This window comes from Pagrus pagrus (assembly GCF_965226575.1).
Source record: "Pagrus pagrus genome assembly, chromosome: 6".
Lineage (NCBI taxonomy): Eukaryota > Metazoa > Chordata > Actinopteri > Spariformes > Sparidae > Pagrus > Pagrus pagrus.
The window spans coordinates 18,930,050-18,950,275 of record NC_140190.1 but is presented as its reverse complement, the minus strand read 5'-3'; the positions used below and the strand labels follow the sequence as shown (position 1 = coordinate 18,950,275).

Below are 20,226 nucleotides of genomic sequence, written 5' to 3'. Positions count from 1 at the left end.
GAGAGTGAGAGAACGAGCAAAAGGGACTGACATTTCCTGTGTAATGAGCACCAATGATCATGAAACTGAGCTCTAATCACTTCCGCCCATCGAATTAAACACAATTACAGTGTGCCTAGAACATTCAAACAGGGGTGTTGTGTTTCCTGACCGAATGTGTTTAAACCGTAAACACACTGAACTTGAGTTTTGCATGAAGTGTCAGGAGAGTGTCTGGTGTATGAAAAATGACACCGGTGGTCAGGGTTTGTCTGGATGGTCTCATGCAGGGTCATCTTGGCATGTGTGCGGAGTTCATTACTGTTAATGTGGCTGATTTGATATGCGATTGAGGTCCCGTCTGTCATCACGACGGCTAATCTACTCAGAACAAAATAATAATAGTGCAGCCGCAGGGATGGAATAAATCAGGATACAATTTGATGACTGATGAAAAACATTCATGAGTCACAACAGCTCAAAAACACATATGCAGCAGTTATCCTTTGAACTAACGGTGCAAATACTTGAGATAGGCTTCACTTTGTGTAAGCTGCAACACCTGATAGTGTATTTAGACAGCAGTGTGTAAACAGAGCTGGTTTCTTTCTGGCGCAGCCCACTGGGTTTTATGTTAGTGCGAGAAAATGGGTTTCTGCTCCTGGCTGTATGAGGCTTTGTGTATATAGGGGAATATGGGTGTGCTCTGCCTGTGTAGCTCTCCATGTGATGATGTGCAGCACTCTAGGACCTCACACACACAAACACACGCCGCATGCTTGTGTCCACAAACACCCGCACAGACACACAAACACAGAGACTATCGGACAAACAGTAATCACCAGGGGGAGACCAACAGGCCATGTGGCCGAGAGCTGAGCTGAGCAGAGCTAAGCTGAGGTAGGAACTCCAGGCGCTAATGCACCTTGGCATGATCTGTTCCAGAGACACAGTGCACGGGTGGTCAAGCGAAGAGGGTAACTCTGTGTTTGCTTGAGCGTAAAGGAACTTAATTAAGGTAACACAGACAAATTCACAAACCCACATTACGGTTAGAGAAGTTCACTTGTTTTACAGTCTAATTAAGAATTACATGAAGAAGGAACTTACTGGTTTGATCTCTTGCTCAGTGCCTACTAATTAGATCAAGCTGGTGTCTTTTCAGGTAACAGACTACAGCCAGTATAAACAGGTAATGTTTTGTTGTTGTGTCTTGTGTTCTTCTGTTTAGACACTAACCTGCATCGAGGATTCCCTGGGCCAGGATGGCGCCAAACTTGGCCATAACGTCATCATGTTTGTCATTGATCACCTTCGCATAAAGCTGCCTGAACTGGTTCACCTAAAACAGTGAGGGGAGGAAAATATGTTATTTTCTAGGGTGACACCAATGGCCCACCACATTTGATTTCTGCTTGATACTTTGGATCAACAATGGGTTATTTCTTTAAATAATTATTTTTTAAAAAGGGGATGAAAAAAAGTCTTTGCTGGCGTTGACAATTTTGTATGGTTTACAGAAAGACCACATGATTGCAACATCTTAACCCTTCTTAACCTCAGGTGTGAATAAACGATAAAAATGTGAAATGATCATTTATCGTATAGTTTTTTATGCAATGAGGACTAAGAATTCTCTCAGACTTTGCAATACTGAAGAGCAGTTATATTGTTGCATTTTATTTCGTCAAGTCTGTGTTTCCTTACTCTCAGAGTTATGGGTGAGGTATGCGTTTGAACGTGGCTGTCACAGGCTGTAATGCAATTTGTCATACTTGCACTCTGCCACACCCATGAGGGTAGTGTAGTACATGTGGGAGTCCCAGCTCTAACAGCATCTCTCTCTTGCCAGAATGAACCTTTAAGTAAACACTCTGCTGGGTAGTTATCTACCAATTTAGGCCAATTTACTGCTCTAAAACCTGAGGCCTAAGACTGGGACTTAAACAGTCTAAATAAACAGTCAAAGATGTAATACCTCCTGACATTCCACCGTTTGAAGAAAAAAAACTGCCTCTTGCACAATCCAGAATACTGCCTTGAGCTTTAAGGACTGTCGTTGTGCAGATGGAGATGGTTTAGATCTGCCAGACACATTTTCAAAGTGCAAGGTGCTCTGAGGGTGAGTGCGTGCCGTTACTGTATGCCTAGATTACTCACTCTCCAGTCTTCCATGACACAGATTTATTTCCCTCTTTCTTAACAGTTCTGATGCTACCGCCTTTTGTTCAAGTCTTCCCCTTTCCTTTATTCTTATTCTTTGCTCAGCACAGAGCTCTGGTCTAAGTGGTATTAAGCATGACTTTAAGAGTAATTGAGGTGTGTTGTTATTTCACCCAGACAAGAAACAGAGCAGCATTTCTTTTTTTTAATGAACTGGTTCACCAAAAGAGGTATCAAAACATGGATGGAGGCTGTTATACATGTCTGTAAACCTGTTTCATTAATGATAACTGAGAAGCACCAAAAACATTTTGTACTTACTTTGGGACAGGTGACTTCGGTCTGCTGGATCATGATGAGGGCAGAGGCAATGAGGGCGCCCTGTCTCACATAATTTACTGGGTCGTTGGTCATGGGCTCCAGCAGATTGATGGCCTCCTGTGGAGGGAAAGGCATAAACAAAAACGTTGTCAATGTTGCTTTAGTGTATATCATGTGTATGGGTTGTATGGGTGGCCAAAAGGTTATTTTTTTATGTCTTACTGTAAAGCACATGCCTGTGTATGAACACATTTGCAATATCATTTGTTGAGCATGGCTTTTTTAAATATGTAATAAGGACCCCTTTAAATTCTGCCATAGTCCTATAGTAGTGGTAGCAGTGAAATCTGTAGTTGGATATGAAACCGTCATGTTTTGTCATTCCCAGAGAAGCTCAGTGCAACAGGGACACTTTTGTTTGGTTATATACAGGAAAGGGGATATCAAGAGATGCAACCAGACCACACAAATTAATGACATTAGTGTCATCCATATCTGGTTGCCTGGGACAACTGAGTAACAGTCACAACAAGCCCCGCCTCCTTCAGTTTCCTGCCATTATCACTGAATGAAAAATGAAGGAGGACCACCTCTTTTCTCCTGCACTCGCCTCTATTCTCAGCTGAGCAGTAATGGCTGTAACTCACACCACCAGACTCAGAGGGAGGCGTCTGCCCCGCCGAGGAAAGAGAAACAAACTAGGATGATGACAGTGGAGGTAAAATAAACCATGTTTCAACAGTGCTCTCAACTCAGCTGGCTGAAGCAGTCATGTACCAGGATGATAAGTCAAGAGTGTAAAGCCAACACCAGTCGACCACATCCTGTTCCTGATAGGCTGTCGGGGGGTTTAATTATGGGTATTTACTGTCAGGCCCAATCAGCAGAGCACATAATGTGGTTGCTTAAGATCCTCTTAATTCATGTACATAGGTGGACTGTTTTCTTCAGGCTTGTGCCTCAGAGTTAAACTTTAAAAAGATTCAAACCTGGCTATTAGCTTGTTCAAATAAATGAAACCGTGCAGAGCACGATTTACCCCGACACAATTTCCATTTTCATACATATTTATAAAACTGTATCATACAACAGTATTCTGAAATGGTTCTTATGAGTCTGTTTGGTATTTCACATCATATTTCTTGTTGAACTGTGCTTTCATCCAATTCATTAAAACAAGCTGAAATGTATTTAAGATTTTTATTATGACACTGAAAACTACAGAAAAAGCACAGCAGCTTTCCTATGCAGGTTTTTCTTTAGGTATAAAATAGATTCAGAACACAAGTCAAGTAAAAATATCTGTAGTCCAAAGGTGTACAAACGATGGGAAGAGAATGTGCTCCCGCTAAATAGGTGACCCACTTCTCTTGCCACAACATCATTACTCTCACTAAGGACCTAATGTGCTCGAGGTTTTATTCTGAAAAAAATCAAGCAGAGGAGTTTTGGAGCTGATCAGGTTCAAAACATTCACTTTGGTGCTTCCAGGCTCAGGACACAATGAGCCAGGACTCTGCTTGGGCTGTGCCACCTAAGACTGATCAGCCCACATAGTTAGACAACTCAGGATCTGGCAGCTGCTCCAAATTCTGTCTTCTTCACTTGCCTTTCAGGATTCAATGAACCCAAACACGATGACAGGGTCCATCCTAGCCCTGAACCATTTTATCAGCAGATATCCCAAGAACATTTTTAAATTTATGAGCTTTCCAGTGCTGACCCTCCATGAAAATGAAAGCAAATGACAATAGATTACAAGTAAAATAGCAGTTTACTTTATGATTTAATCCATGCTTAAGCAAGATAGTGATTAAAGCATTTCGATCAAACTGTGGTATAATTTGAAAATCGTCTTGAAGCAGGTCAGGTGCAAAAGAAGAGCCTGGTGAGCAACAACATTGCATCCATTTTATAAATTAGATCTAGCAAAGCAACATTTGCTTTGGCAACATCATTACCAGACAAGAAAACATATTTTCTCAGCAACTTCTGCAGGTGCTACAGAGCACGAGTCTGTAATCATTCATCTAAGATGAGCCTCACAAATTGACTGCTTAAAGGAATACCCTTAGTGTAACATGTACGTCACTGATGCAAAGACTATATATGCTGCACAAAGACTCAAAGAAAGGACACAGGATGAATAAGGAGAGCAGGTCCAATGGTGCTTTAGTAGTTCAAAACTGCTATCTACGCTTTTCTTGTACACAGCCTTCAGAGGAATATTAATTCCAGTTATGAGCACCAATTCCACCAGGAGTAATGCACTTGTGCAGACATCTCATTAAACAAGAACTCATTATTTACATCTTTGAAGTATCAAGCAAAAAAAGATCTGAAGCCATTTCTGTGGTAATTTGATGTAAGGTTTGTGATGTACAGTTCACCATTGCGTCTCGTATGTTTGAACAGGAAGGTGAGACATTATAAATTCTCAAATACTGGTCTGGTGTGAATTTACCCCCAACTGAAAAGAGAACCATGCTTTAATTCTGACACAAACTATTATAGATGTCTCTCCTTTTTAACAAATCAGAGTTAAGCCTCTGCTTATAAATGTCAGTGTTACACATGTTTCACATTAAAAGCCCAACCAGTTCAGACATCAAAAGCCATACACTTTCTGGTAGGCTTTTATTTTGAAACACTGATAGGTTACATTAACAGCAGCTCAACCACCATGAACAAATAAAGGCTTTAAGTTAAAAGAGGGGGATTAAGATGGAGACACTCACCTTATTGCCTGTCCCAGCACAGCAGATGCCCAGAGCCATGGCAGCCCCACAACGCACATGAGGGTTGTAGCTCTCTGACAAAAGAGACACCACACTAGGACACTGCTCAGGGGTCCTGAAGATAGATGGAGAGAAAGAGAGAGAAATTCAGAGGGAGTCAGGAAGAGGCTCTGGAAGTTGAACATTAAAACAGATTAAGAGTGTGGACTTCATCTTATCCATTGCAATCATTAGACGAACTACAAAAAGAAAGATAAATCCTGTCTTGACAGCTTGGGTTATGATCTTTTGTAATGAAATATTACAGTGAGGTGGAGGATAAATGTCACAGTAGTTTAGGTGTTGACTTATTAAATGTTACAATCTGTGCCCACAAGATTATCAAAGCTAAAAGCTCCACTGAAGTGATGGATGAGGTGATTTGTTCGATATAATGTAAAAACTTTGAGCCCTTGAGCGAAAGAGCCATGTGAACCATTACCATAGTCTTATGAGGCTTGCTTGGGCCATCTTTCAAAAAGGTGCAAGTTGTTTCAATATGGTGTCAGTTTGTACAACATGGCACAAATACCCAAGAAATACCATTCTGTAATACCATTAAGACATTTTGAAGCCACATGTGAATTCACCATTACATCTACTGGCATACTGTATTTAGAGTGTCTACATATAATTCATTTTGAAGGGGAACTGTATGAGACAACTAGAAGTTTCTGAGACAGAGCTAGACAAATAGTGAGAAAAGAGAGAAAATGGGTATGAAATGCTGGACTTTGATTTATGTCTCTGAAAACTCGCCAAGTCCTTTTGCCTTTTCTCCCAGTGGTGCTGTTGTGGCATAAAGAGAATACAATTCACCGTGCGAAACCATCCAAGCCAAATCTTTTGTTCAAGGTAGAATTGCAAATGGTATGGCTGTTCATGATTGTCTTTCCACCTCTTGTACTAACAAACAAATCTTTGCAAAATAAAGAGAACAATAAAGGAAGAGATATTATGCTCATTGTGAGGTTCACAATTGTAATTTGGGTTACTACTAGAATAGGTTTACATACTTTAGTGCTCCAAAAGCACATCAGTTTTCTCATACTGAGCAGTAGCACTGTTTTCTCCCTCTGTCTGAAATGCCCTGTTTTAGTTCCTGTCACTTTAAGGGCCCGCTTCTGAATTCTGATGCTAATCCAAGTCCATTATTTTTTCAAAGTGTTGGTAACAAAAAACAACTTCAATTCGATTGAAAAATTCAAGATAATGTGATTGTAGTAAAAAGAAAAAAATACTTAAAACGGCATACAGTTATGAGTCAGACCACTCCACTTGTACTGTTGACTATATGACGAACTATTACAAGTCAAAGGGTTGCCAAGATAAGGATGACACACAGTTCAGCACTTCAAGTGAATTTGATGGAGTCTAAATGAGAGGCCTTAAGTAGGAGGAAAACACTTCTTCACATTTAAAGTGCGCCCTTGCTTGCTGCCCTGTCACAATGAAATACTCGACCTAAACCTAATGATAGACTTATTAGTTCATCAAGTAAAAATGCCACCACCAATGTGTTGGTTCAAAAGGTTTACTAGTTTTGTTTAGTGTTGTGAGAAATGGTAGTCTTGGATTGGTCTAACAAGGAAATCTAGCCTGAACATCAAAGGAGAGAAAATATGTACACTTTGTTCGTGTATGGTGGTGTTGATAACATGACCTGCCTGGGCCTGATGAGATGAGCTGATGGTTGAGATTACCCTGTACCTTTAAATTTCACAGAATACTGCCATTCAGAGTGGATCAGTGAAAAAAAAAAGATTAGAACACAATCCTGTGTATTGTAGTTTCATACACTGAATTAAAAGGTCAGTGATTCTGACAACTGCTTTTACTATCTCAGATTTCATTAGACTGAACCAGACGACAGACACCAAATAAAAGTTTAAAACACAGCAAGGTAAGAAACATTAAAAATGCGTTATTGTGAGAGCTACAGCTACATTATATTGTCCTCTTAATGGTGCATAAATGTATAGAAGGTGGCCAGGAAAAGTTGAAGGTTTTTTTGGTAAAAGCTAGACATGTGGACCTAATTTATGATACGTTTTGAAATCGACAGGGGACTACGGCAGCCCGAGGCATAACTTGAAAAAACTTTTGGTGGCTTTTTCAAATCGTTTAATCTACAGTCTTTTCAAAAGAAAAAAAAAAAAGGCTAATTGCCTTCAACAACCGGCAAAGTGGAAGAACTCGGATGGAAAGAAGAAATCGATAACCAGCATTTGTTTGGTCTGAAAAGGCAGTGAAGCAATGACGTCTGTATTTCAAGCCCGACTTTCACAATGCGTGACTGAAACCTGAAATACTTCAAAAATCAAAGAGATGAGAAAGGATAATAAAATGCTGATTACAACTTGTGAAGGCTTGCAAACACATTCCAGTCTGCTGCGAGCATTTCAAACAGACAAAATGTGTTGTTAATTCTTTGGAAAGGAACAACCATCTCATCCACCATGACATGAAGACAATGAATCCTTCAGCAAGGCACAGTGCTACTCTTGTACACAGTCCCCTTCACAAAATATATGCTTCACGGTAAAACTTTATTGCTCATATGTGCCAAATAAGAAATATTGACTTCAAGGTTAAAAAAACAATCAAGGCTTTTATGCTACTTGTTAATGTACTGTATGCCCATATGTGCATGCCTCACATTTATTGTATTGCACTATACAGTGTGAGTGACAAGAGGCTGATACAGCTGTGACTTAACTCCTGCTCAGGTCCCAGACGTTGCCCTGGGAAGCAACACACACAGTGAAACGTCAGCAAAAGCAGGAATACAGTTTAGCTAACACATTATAAATGGATTTTGCCACATTAAATGTGATTGTGGCAGTGACTAATGCAGATGCATTGTAAGAGGGCAGATATCATTAGCTTGCTTCCTGTCCGTTACAACCAATCACCCAAACACATCATGAAAGTACCTGGACAATGTTGTATTAAACAAGTCCAGAGGCTACATGGCTTTAACATTTAAACTCAATTTAAAATTAACCAATGTCTGGCAAAGGGGAAACAAGATAGGAGCTGTAAGTAGCAACAAGGGAACTAATTTTTTTAATGATTAAATGATTTCCAGATGAACAAAACATCATACAACCTGATACTAAAACATTTCGCAAGTACAATAACTGCTGATGGCTCTGGTAAAATGTGTGGATCTGACAACTAAGGTTGCAATCTGAGCTACATTGCATATCACTCAGAAAATGTGCCTGTGTGGCATGCATTTGATGAGCAGCAGAAGTCAGCATACTGTTAACAGCACACCTTCAGCTGTTCCCTCATTATCAAAAAAGAAATCAAGGAAGTCTTTTGTAAGACCGAAAAATGAGACAGACTGTGGAGGTTGGTTGCATGACTGTTTTTTTCCCCGCATTTTCTTGTATAGGGAAGAATCACTCATCATCATCATCATCATCTGGTTGCTCTAAACTCCGGGGATAGCTTGTTTCTACATCATTTAATGCCTTGCATCTGCTTTTAAAAGCAAAACAAAGAGTGCACTCTGAGAGAAAACATTTTGACTTGAGGCATGGAGATCAGATGAAAAAACAAATATGGTCTAAATTTCAAACTTAATTATCGAGAAGAAAATAAGATTGTATTCAAATTACTTTGTAAAACTCATGGAGGACAAAATGAAAATCTGTGGGGTACGAGTAAAATTTCAAGCATCTTAACACACGGAGCTTCACCCCTAAATCCCCCACCCCTGCTTCCTCTGAATCGAGGGGAGAACAGAAAGTGACAAATATAAACAGTGGGACGGCTGTGTTGAGGGAAATTACCTCCCAGAACCACTGGCGTGTTGCCAGGACGAAGACATTCATCTGTTTTCTACAGATCCTGACTCATGGGCAAGACGAAGGGGAGGGAGGGGAGAGCGAGAGAGCGAACAAGAAGGGAGAGGGTGAGCGCTAGTCGCAGCCTGTGAACGAGAGGCAGACAGTGGGAATGGGAGAGAGGCAGAGGAGCCACAACATCTGAAAGTTTTAAACCTGTGATCGTGGTAGGTGATGCGGAGCAAGACTGGGGGTTCCTCCAACATGTGGAAGCAAAACAAATTCCACTTCATGGATTGTTTCAGACAGAGACAGATTTAAGATTTGCTGCTGAGGGAGGGAATTCTCTGTCATGCTATTATTTGGGGAGGGTGGAAATATAAAGACGAGATAGGGGAGATTTAAAAAGATGTTAAACTAAGAGGTGTGCAGAGATTGTAATGCAGTGGACCTTAGGCTGCACGGTTTTCCCAGCAGGAAATACTGCTTCAGTGTTTACGAAAGTGAAGACGTAGCAGCTTGGAAAAATACTCCAGGAGTTGAGACGTCAAGGAGGAAGTTAAACGTATGTTACCTTCAGGAGCAGGTAAGAAACTTTAGAGAAATTACAGCAATGCTTATTACACTGCATTTTCTTCTGCTTTGTATTGGAAATTTTAAATATAGGACACAGTCTGCTCAAGTCACAATTGGACTGAAAGGCTGATTGCCGAATTCTTTAAAATAATCAGAAAATAAAGACTAGAACAGCGCTTCAATTTGACTGTTTAATATTGCCTCCGTTGTGATGATATTAAATAGTCAAATTGGAGTGCTGTCCTAGTGTTTTTGTTTTATATTAATCAAGTTAGTTTGACCTTAGCGACAAACAAGTAGGCTTTAACTGTAAAGATTCATGTATCTTGCATCCAAAACTTCATCAAGTAGGTTTTCAAATCTTACCTAAATACATACCCTTTGTTCTAAGACAATGAAACTTTGCCAAAATTATATATTTTTTAAAATATCTCAATCACACATTAATCTTATAGTTTTTGAGAAAACATGATTGTGCAAGCTTAGTTTTCCAGCTTGGAAAATGTCTTTGCTATAATGTGGAAACAATTGTCACCACACAGGAAAGACCCTCTTCATTTGTTTCAATAAATGTCTCTCATTGTTATGCTATCATTCAGACAAAGTAAAGCAAGTGGGTAACAAGATATCCCTGTTCTTTTAACAGACTTGTTGTATCTTTTAAGAAGATGCAGTGGATGGGTATCAACTCCCTGGGACAATGACAACCCCTGCTGACAACATCTCACTGTGGAAGTACTGATCGTGTTGGGATTATTGTCAGCATTGGATTTCGTAGTGTTGGACCTGTAATTTTGCAGTGGATCTAGCAGATATTCATTTTGATTTGTACACTGCAAAGGCGATGAGGCATCCTGTACACTGACGTGCCCTACCCTGTGTCCTTGCCTGTGGGACCCAGTGACCATGCTGACCGAGTGTCAAACACCAGACAGATCACAGCCACGACCCACGCTAAGGCCTGCTGTAATCTCTGCAGCACCATGTCTCAGCCAGGAGACGGGCAGATGAAATGGCCTGCCCTGCTTATTGTCATGGTCATCATCCCGACTATTGGAGGGAACATCCTGGTCATTCTCGCCGTGTCACTCGAAAGAAAGCTGCAAAACGCCATAAACTACTTTCTGATGTCGCTCGCTGTGGCTGATCTGTTGGTGGGACTCCTTGTGATGCCCATTGCCCTTGTCACTGTTCTCAATAGTAAGTTCAGCATGGGACCTTGTGTTTGAAAAACTGACAGTCCATTATATCTATACCTCTACTGGGAAAAAATGTCCTTGCTCAAAGCCCAGATTAATTCCTTGACACAATCCTGATAAAATGTTGAGCCAAATGGTCAATGACATTAGCCTTTTATCTAGCTAGGTTATTAACCCCTATGTGCTGAACAGTTCTAAAACAACCTTGGATAAAAGGACCTATAAAACTCAGTAAGCCATTACTAACAAATGTTCTAGAAGGCAACAATATTTTATAGTCCGTGTGTGTCTGAAGGTGGGGGCATAGCCAGCTACAGACGTATTAAAAAGAATGTTCCTCATTTCAGTGGAAAATTGTATTAAACCTTTATTATGAATAAACAAAGAAAAAATAACAGGCCAGATTAATTATGGGCAGCAAAGAGGGATAAAAATAGTTTGTGAGCAACACTTGATACAATCACAACTATCTATAAACAAATTATTCTAGAAGAAGAAATGGCGGGCAATAAGACTTCCTCTGGCAGTGGTAGCAGTTGCACGGCTTGGACTAAAATACTGGTCAACGGGATCATTAACCATAGGAATAAATGTTAACACAAAACAGTTTTATTTTAATTCCAGTGACAGTGATGTGTAAATACAGCTGTGTAGGAACTGATTTAAACTCCTATTCTGTTTAACTACAAAGTATAAAATCATGGCCAAGCCATTATTTGCCATTAATTTAATTGGAGGATGATGACGAGCCATATCAAGATTATGTCACACACACAAAAGAAAAGTGGAGTATAGTGTGACAGAAGGCAATCTACAGTCTTACTGTGTCAAGCTGGTCTTTTCTTTATAAAAGGTGGGTCATGCAATGAATTTACTCTATACTTCTACTAATAAATCTATTTCTGTCTACATGTTTTACACATTCGGGTTTTAGGTTTTATCGCACGCTCTGATGTGTACTAAGATAAGTCTTAATCCTTGGCTTGAGAACAGTTGCAGTAAGGTTTGAAAGCATTCATGCGTGCAAGTGCGTCATCTCTGTGACAGAGAAATGTACCAGCTTGATTAAAAACAACAATTTCATTTTTGGGATTACAATTTGTTGATCAAGAAAAGAAAGTTTAGAAAGTCACTGTATTCTCTTACATTTAATAATTGGTCAATAATACAGCTGCCCCCTAAAAGATGATGACTCACAGTTTGTTAGTTGAAACTGTTGTTTCTGTTAGTTGTTACTGTAAACGGAGCAATGCAGGAGTAACCACATGGCAACTCTTTACAAACTGAGTCTTGTCTCAAAATGAACTTACCACAAAACAAACTGTAATGGAAGTATAGTAAACTGGTAAACTGAAACAGTGAGCTGTGAAACACTGCTCATGCTGTGCTGCTGTGAGACTCTCAGCTTCAGCACTGAATGTTAACAGTCAGCTAACTACTTTTGAAACAGACGCTGGAGTAACCTCCTCGACTGCTGTCAAGTTTCACTGACTCTTCGGCTGACAGTTGTCAGCAGCCCAGCAGGACAGAAACTCTATGCCACATTCAAATTTTATAACTGAACAATGACTTTCTCTGACTGTGTGGGTTTTACAGGTAAAACACTAAAACTTATGTTGGGCTGATGTAGGCGTTTAGTGTAGGGTGGCTGCTCTGTAGATGCACTGAGCTGACACCAGCTGGTCAGGGGAGTGAATAACAGTTCTTATTTGTAATTTAAGTGTGTTCAACAAAATACATCAGTAATAATGTTTATAAAAATGAAAAATATCTATGGACAAAAAATAGGATGAACAACATGACAACATGAAAAGGTGGTTATATGGTCAATAGTGTTGCCAGCGATACATCACTGCGCTGCAATTCTGCAGCAAACACTCCCTAATGTCCCACACAAAGAAAAACTACCAAATGATGCTGGCAGGGATATGGATTCAGATAAAAGATCAATCGCAAGGCCACAGGGCATTCAGTATTCATGAGAGCAGGTATACAAAGTTGAAAAGCTTCAATTTGAACCTGAATGAGCAAGACAAGAATGTTACACCTGTATGGTCCTCCAGTCATGTTCCACATCTGCTGGGCAGATGAATTCAAAGCATACAGGGAACACCTTGAAAAAAAGTAATGGATCTGCTTGTTTAAAGCATAAGATGTGTGAACAGATGCTGTTGTAAACTTGAAATATAGCTCTGCGTGACAAGAAACTATCAAGACACACAGTTTGGTGTTGCTTCCTCAAGTGTTGCACCAACAAGGCATCTTATCTCATTCCTTTCAAAAGAAAACTGCAATACCTTTAATAAAATCATTTTGACTCTTATCCACCTACACATGTGCTAAGTGAGAAATATATATTATGAAAATTGAAATGGCGGCGCTGATAGTTCTTAAAAACAACAACAACATCAACTCGATAAGATTAATTCCAAAATGTAGGCTTGTGTAATAACTTATGGACATCCATTACCCTAAACTATGTATATATGCTGGCATATACACTGCCCGGCCCTAAAATAATAAATAAATAGAAAAATCACACAAAATGCATTCGCCGTGGCATAATTTTGACAAGCTTATACAATTTCACAACATTTATTTCTGTCCAGAGTTGCATTCATTTTCACCAAGATCTCTATTGATGATGGGAGAGTCGGGCCACTGCGTAAAGTCTTCTCCATCCCAAAGATTCTCAATGGGGTTAAGGTCTGGACTCTCCATGTGTGATAATTATGCCTCATGCTCCCTGAACCACTCACAATTTGAGCCCAATGAAGGAAGAAAAAATCACCACCAATAGAAAACCTGGTCATTCAGTACATTCAGGTCGTCAGCTGACCTCAATTTTGGGCACATAACGTTGCTGAACCTAGACCTGACCAACTGAAGCAACCTCAGATCATAACACTGCCCCCACAGGCTTGTACGGTAGGCATGATGGGTGCATAACTTCATCTGCCTCTCTTCTTGCTCTGATGCGCCCATCACCCTGGAACAGGGTAAATCTGGACTGATTAGACTATATGAGCTTTTTTCATTGCAGTAATTATCCAATGGAAGGCTCTTACCTATTTGCTTAGTTAAATCTAAAAACTTTTTTTTTTTTTTTTTGGCCAGACAGTGTATGTTGCCATTTCAAAAGCAAAACATAAAAAACAACAATAACAAAGCTGCATTGCTGTTTTTACTTGTTTGCTGTATGTTTTCAAATACATAATGTAAACAAAAAACAAACAGTTAAGGCCGTTTCTTTTATCCAACAATTACAAGGCTTTAAAAGAGCTATGGATATGGATTGAGGATTTAGGTAACATTAACATTAACACATGAGTATAAAACTAAAAACCATTTCTTCATCTTCCTCACATCGCAAGAGGTGAAATCTGAAATAGACACAAGGGCAATGCAGAGGGGGTCTCCAAAGTTGCACTCATTAATTCAATTAAAGAAATTAGAAAAATGTTCCCTTCTACAGCTACTTGGACGTTGCAAGCTACACTGTTTATTGAATTTGGCATGGGACTTAACACTTCACCAAACAGGTACAGAGGGTCTACTTTAAGAACAAGTCAAGTATTGGTCAATGAATAAGCCTTCCAGATGAAACCTCATCAAAACTATGACTCAAAAATTCCCCCAAGTGTGTGAAAGAAAAGTGGTGCAAGGAAAAGAATTGGAGGGGGTGGCATGTCCAAAGAATATTATGTAAAGGAATATTTCCAACTACAGTCTTTTGCTATGTTAATGGGTGACGGGACAAAAGCCAGAACAATTACTTGCCAATTTTATGCCTGGAACTGAAAATAAACACTACTGTTGAGCATAGTCTCCAGCAGATCTTCATAAAGAGCTCTTAGCTCCATAAACAGTCAATGAACCCGCCTTTTTCCAGTAAAGTAATTCCTCAGAGAGATAAACAAACACAAATCTTTTGCATGAGTGTTACTTCTAATCCATTGCCATTGTGGTACATCTCCCATAACTAGTAGAGTGCAAGACCAAATTTTTTTTGGAATAAAAATGGGTCACACCACATGAGTACTTTATAGGGAGTTACTAACCGTACAACAATTTACTATTTTAATGGACTAATTTCCTTCTCATCTTCTCTTTAGACTCACGCTGGCCTCTTCCGGAACCGCTCTGCCCCTTTTGGGTGTTCTTCGATGTGCTGTTTTCTACCGCATCCATCATGCATCTCTGTGCCATTTCACTGGATCGCTACATTGCCATCAAGAAGCCAATCCAACACAGCCAGTACAAATCCAGATCCAAAGCAATGGCGAAGATTGCAGTGGTGTGGCTCATTTCCATTTGTAAGCACATAAATTCAGATTTCCTTAACTCCTTCATTTTAAGTTTTCACTTTAAATAATTTTTAGTTTCATGTGAATTAACTGATTTCTTGACATTCAATCCATGGCAGACATAAACTCAGAAATATATACAAAATGGAATTAAAGCAGATACAATATAAAAGCAACCCCTCAGCTACAGTATATTTGGGAAGGAGATGGGGTGGCTGAGGGGCTGGACAGTAGCATCACATTTAATTGCTCAGAGTGAATCGGAAAGATTTCCTATGGAGACAACTCTGTCGATATTTTGATAAGCTGGTGTTTGTCCAAAGCACGCTGCACTATTGCAGCAGCTTAAAAATATGTAAAAAGTAAAGCACTACAGCATTAACCTTAAGCTGCAAAAAAGGATATCAAATGTAACTAGAAAGCCACATGTTTGCACAGACAATGAATGGGCCCCTTGAAGAAAAGGTGCGTTATTATTTTAAGAATGTAAGTTTTAGGAATAGAAAGCATTTAATAAAGGTGGGTTGGAGTAGCTACTGCTTTGGTGTCACATCTGTTGTTTTAAGAATCATCTTTCTGCTTATATCTTCCAAAGATCTTGTATGATTGTTGAGGTTCTTTGTTCAAGATCTGCTGATGATGATATCAGCTTTACAATAACCGATTAAAAAGTAGCTTCTGGCTATTATGTTACACTAGAGTGTAAAATTGTGGTCAAATTTACTGAAGCATTATTTCTCTGTGCTTTTGGTGGTCTGAGCACTGACGCACTGTTGTTTGGCTGATGTGTTCAGTTTCATTTGAGCTTCATGACCAAAGCCAGAGGATCAGATGGAATGAAGGGAGCAGCACTTAACACTGCTTACAGCACTGACAGAGCTTTTACCACGACTGTATAATGATGCTCTGTTTAAGAGGGATTGTGGCAGACTATGGGTGAACAGTTTACAAAACAGGAAATCTTGCAATCAGAACTTGCCTCGTTATTCCTGACACTGCCCTTTCATCAAACATGCTTCTATTTCTACTTCGACCACACTCATTATGTGATTAAATAAACACAGTACTCTTTCACCAAGATGAAAAAGGAACACTTCTGTGGTTAGAGTTGACAACATAAACAACAACTAATTCAAATGTCCCGAGTTCAGAATTTGTAAAAAACAAAACAAAACAAAAAAAACCAAGATATTTCCCGTTTGCCAACACTAACTGTTCCTATCATTTTCCTTCAGGTGTTGCAATCTCGATTCCAATTAAGGGGCTTGAGAACTACCATTTTTCCAACAACATCACCTTTATCAGTAACCACACATGCCAGCTGAATAAAGACACCTTTCCGGTGTTTATCATTTACGGGTCCTTGGTGGCATTCTTCATCCCTCTGACCATCATGATGGTAATCTACCTACTTACTGTCCAAGTGCTGCGCAAAAAAGTTTTTTTGCTCAGGTCAAAGGTGCCTCAGCGCTTTAGCTACCCAACAGTCTCCACAGTTGTTCAACTGGGAGGGAACAAGGAACAGGCTTCGAGTCCACCTCAAGCTCAGCAACTGAACATGTCAAATGGCAGACTTCCCAGGATACAAGAAAAAACCAACACAGGCACAGCGCACTCCCCTACAGGAGGTGAAATGTCTTTTCGGAGAATGTCAACAATGGGCAAGAAGTCAATGCAGACTCTGAGCAATGAGCAGCGTGCCTCAAAGGTGTTGGGCATCGTCTTCCTCCTGTTCGTGGTCATGTGGTGCCCTTTTTTCATTACCAATATCTCCTCTGTGCTATGCGAAAAAAAATGTGATCAAGACACTATTGACCTACTCATGGAGATCTTTGTTTGGGTGGGATATGTGTCATCAGGTATCAACCCGCTGGTCTACACCTTATTCAACAAAACTTTCAGGCAAGCATTCACGCGCTACATCACCTGTAATTACAAAAGCGTTTCCAGTTATGAGCCAGGATTGCAGCAAAGGCCATCAATTACAGATCGGACCTTTACACAGTTCTCATTTAAATCTCCAATGACAGAAAGCTCTCAACTGTTCATGAAGCGAGGAATGAAGAATGGTATTGGATCAGTTGGCTACCAAAGTCCACTGAGGTGTCGGCAAGCACCTGTACAGCCATCCAGTGGTATTATGTTAGACACAATCATTCTGACTGAAAATGAAGGTGGTAAGCGGGAGGAACGTGTTAGCCGTGTATAGAGATACCAGACAAATTAATCTGATTAAAAGGGAGCACTTGAAGTGGATCAAATTCATGTTGCAACACATTCAGAATGCATTATTGGAATCTGCTGTTACTTTCAATTTGATTGTCAAGTAATTTCTTGTCAGTACTTATTACACACTACACAACAATGAGATCTGATCTGTTGTTATCTGACGTTTGTTTACATCAGTAATGTTGTTGTTTTTTAACAAAACGAAAGTAACATTTTTAATTCTGGTCATTTCAGAGAAACCTTACTTTTTATCCATAAGTCACTCCTCTGTTATATATGTGAATTTATATGGCGAAAAATATTATTCAATGGGCTTTTAAGACAGACCATCAACAATGTGAATTCCCAAAGACAGACAGACAGGTAATGGCGTGCCAGAAGAGAGTTTGAGTTTTCAAATGTAATTAAACAAGTTACCTTGAGATGACCCAGAACAGGTCAGCTAAAAAAAAGAAGACAGGGGGATATCCCCTATGAAAGGTCAAAAGTTGACAGCTTTCAGGCCATCAGAGAGAAATGTGAGGAGTGAAGGCACAAGGATAAACTAGAAACTCTCTGTGAATACAGTATACAATATATCCCTACGCTGAGCCTTTAGACTTGGGCTATCTGAATATGCTGTAAACCATCTCAGACCACAAGCTTACATTTTGTTAAGACAACCACAACTCTACCTTTCCATTCTCTTCTGCAACAAACACATATGCATTGCACTCTTGAAACAATACTTGTATTTGTAATTGTATTTGCTGGACCTTTGGAAAGCACTCTTGTATGTATATTGCAGTCTGATATTTTGATATGTTAAAAAGGTTTCCAAATAAAAGATGTATATAAAGAAAGAAGAAAATACAGATTGAATGGAAACCTCGATGTGTTCAATAAAAAAATGTCTGTGTTGCTGAACTGAAGGAAAACAACTGCACCATTCATTCTTTTGTTGTTGATGTCTACACTCTGCTGTGCTACTTTCATTTTGTCAGCAATTAAAACTTCTCATGAACCAGCACTGACCAAAACACAACAGTACAGCCCAATATAAACACTTGTAAATTAGACAGCCTCAAGAGATCAGCAAATAGCAAACATAACGACAAGTAAGGGCACTGTGGGACTGTGAAACCACTATTTATACACTCCCTTTATGCCTAACAATTGCAGTTTGTCGCCTTTTGTCAGCAAGTTACTGCAGACATCCTAGCCTGTCTTATTGTTAATGATCAGAAACTTTATTATGTAAGAGTAGCAGAGACTTGAGACGATTGAACTCAAAGCTGTCCTTCTTGCAAGTGTGCTTGCTATAGGGCTGGAGGGAGTTATCCTTGAGCCATTAGGGTGGGAAGTTGGAGGCCAACTGAATTGTTCTGGTTCAGAAGTCTTTCTAAACACAGTGAAGATTTATACAGCGTTTATCTAACAGCCAATTGATCACGCAGAATATCACATAGCCTTTTTTGGACTTAAAAATGTACACCCTGATATTTGTGCACTGGCTGGGCGGTCTGTTTAACACTGCTCTGGTCTCTGATTGGTAAATACATACCGGCATACAAGTGATGAACCCCTATAAATAGGCAGGTTGAAAATGTGAGTGACAATGACAAGTATGTCCAGATTCCTCTGACAGAGGAATACATACATGAAATCATTTCAAAGTCTAGACAACAGTGCATCTAAATTCTATGATCACACCACAGGGAAGGTGTTAATGGCCAGCTAACACTCGTCAGCAGTAAAAATAATAAGTAAATAAAATTAGAGCAATCTACAAAAGCAAGAATAAATAGAAACAAAAGCTTTTTTTAAAAATAACAATGATTGGCAATAATTCATGAAAAAGCAGCAGTGTTTCCACATTATCCATTGGTACATGCACTATTACCACTAGTTTTAAACATGTCAATGTAAAGTGGCATTGTGCAGTGTCACTCTAGTCCGATGAAGAGCAGTTTTGCAACACTGAAACATCACTTCTTTGGTGGATTAAATAAGTGGATATTGGAGCTCTGCAGTGAGCCTTTTATTTTTTTATTTCATTTATTATATTCAACATGTAAATGTTGCCAATATTTTTGACTAGTCCATATCAAATAAGGACAAATAAGTATAAGGATAAAAAAAAAAAATCTATAATTGTACGGAGAGCAATGGCTCAAATATTTCAGTGTCGTGTTTGGATAAACAAAATGGACAACCTTAGATATTAAAGTGAATATTGTACAATTGAGTGTATTTCAGAAGCACACGTCTGATAACAGTATTGTACAAAACTGTTGCTTCTATTGAACAAAATTTAACTACAGAAATGCTGTATTTAACTCTGTCTTAACATAAGACAGCATGTGTGTGGCTTCACAGAGAAAAGGATCTGGTGTAGGTGAAGACATGAAACAGTGTTCATAGCTTAAATCATTCAGTTTGGACCTTACCTGAACAAGATGAAGCCGATGGACTCAACAGCTGCCCTTCTGACGTCATCGTTCACATCACTCACCTTAAAGAAAAGAAAATAAGCAAAGTGGTCATGACCAAAGCTGAAGACTCATAAAATCCTGCAATTTAACTTAATGATGTAGCTCCCCTCTGTCTCGCAGTATGAGGAAAATGCTCCACTATCACACCATCTAACAACTTCAGCTTGTCTGAAGTGCCACCTACAGGACAAAGTGTTCACACCTCTGAAATCTATTATATTTGCAAATGTAGCCAGTAAAAGCAGAATGACTGACTCATACATACATCTTTCAACTGTAATGTCATAATTATTTTGGAAAGTTAGCCCCACAGTAAATTTAGGCGGTTCTAACAAATTGGTACTGGTTTTAATAAAAGATGACTTGGCTAAATGGATTCAGAACCTTTAGTTTAGCTTCAGGCA

At 39.4% G+C, this 20,226-nt stretch overlaps 2 protein-coding genes across 3 annotated transcripts in view; one reads left to right on the top strand and one right to left on the bottom strand.

Annotated features, from left to right (window-relative positions):
• Positions 1-20,226, bottom strand: part of psmd1 (proteasome 26S subunit, non-ATPase 1) — a 39,935-nt gene that overhangs the window by 12,285 nt on the left and 7,424 nt on the right. The window contains exons 16-19 of the mRNA XM_084355804.1: positions 19,778-19,842; positions 5,202-5,316; positions 2,464-2,580; positions 1,219-1,321 (exon numbers count right to left, since the gene is read on the bottom strand). Of these exons, the coding sequence (XP_084211930.1) occupies positions 1,219-1,321; positions 2,464-2,580; positions 5,202-5,316; positions 19,778-19,842 (400 nt within the window). The remainder of the gene's footprint in view (positions 1-1,218; positions 1,322-2,463; positions 2,581-5,201; positions 5,317-19,777; positions 19,843-20,226) is intronic.
• On the top strand, positions 9,265-18,162 carry htr2b (5-hydroxytryptamine (serotonin) receptor 2B, G protein-coupled). Of its 2 annotated transcripts, none has more exons than XM_084354183.1 (4): positions 9,265-9,623; positions 10,279-10,813; positions 14,928-15,128; positions 16,355-18,162. In XM_084354183.1, the coding sequence occupies exons 2-4, from the start codon at positions 10,597-10,599 to the stop codon at positions 17,326-17,328; spliced, it is 1,392 nt and encodes a 463-aa protein (XP_084210309.1). In that variant the 5' UTR covers positions 9,265-9,623; positions 10,279-10,596; the 3' UTR covers positions 17,329-18,162. The 2 variants fall into 2 exon arrangements, with proteins under 2 accessions (XP_084210309.1, XP_084210308.1); XM_084354182.1 differs by having other exon boundaries at positions 10,260-10,813.

Excerpts from the sequence above, each read along its gene's own strand:
- htr2b (XM_084354183.1), top strand. The coding sequence starts at position 10,597 with ATGTCTCAGCCAGGAGACGGGCAGATGAAATGGCCTGCCCTGCTTATT. Across the intron at positions 10,814-14,927 it reads CCTTGTCACTGTTCTCAATA|ACTCACGCTGGCCTCTTCCG; the intron begins GTAAGTTCAGCA and ends TCTTCTCTTTAG. Across the intron at positions 15,129-16,354 it reads GGTGTGGCTCATTTCCATTT|GTGTTGCAATCTCGATTCCA; the intron begins GTAAGCACATAA and ends ATTTTCCTTCAG.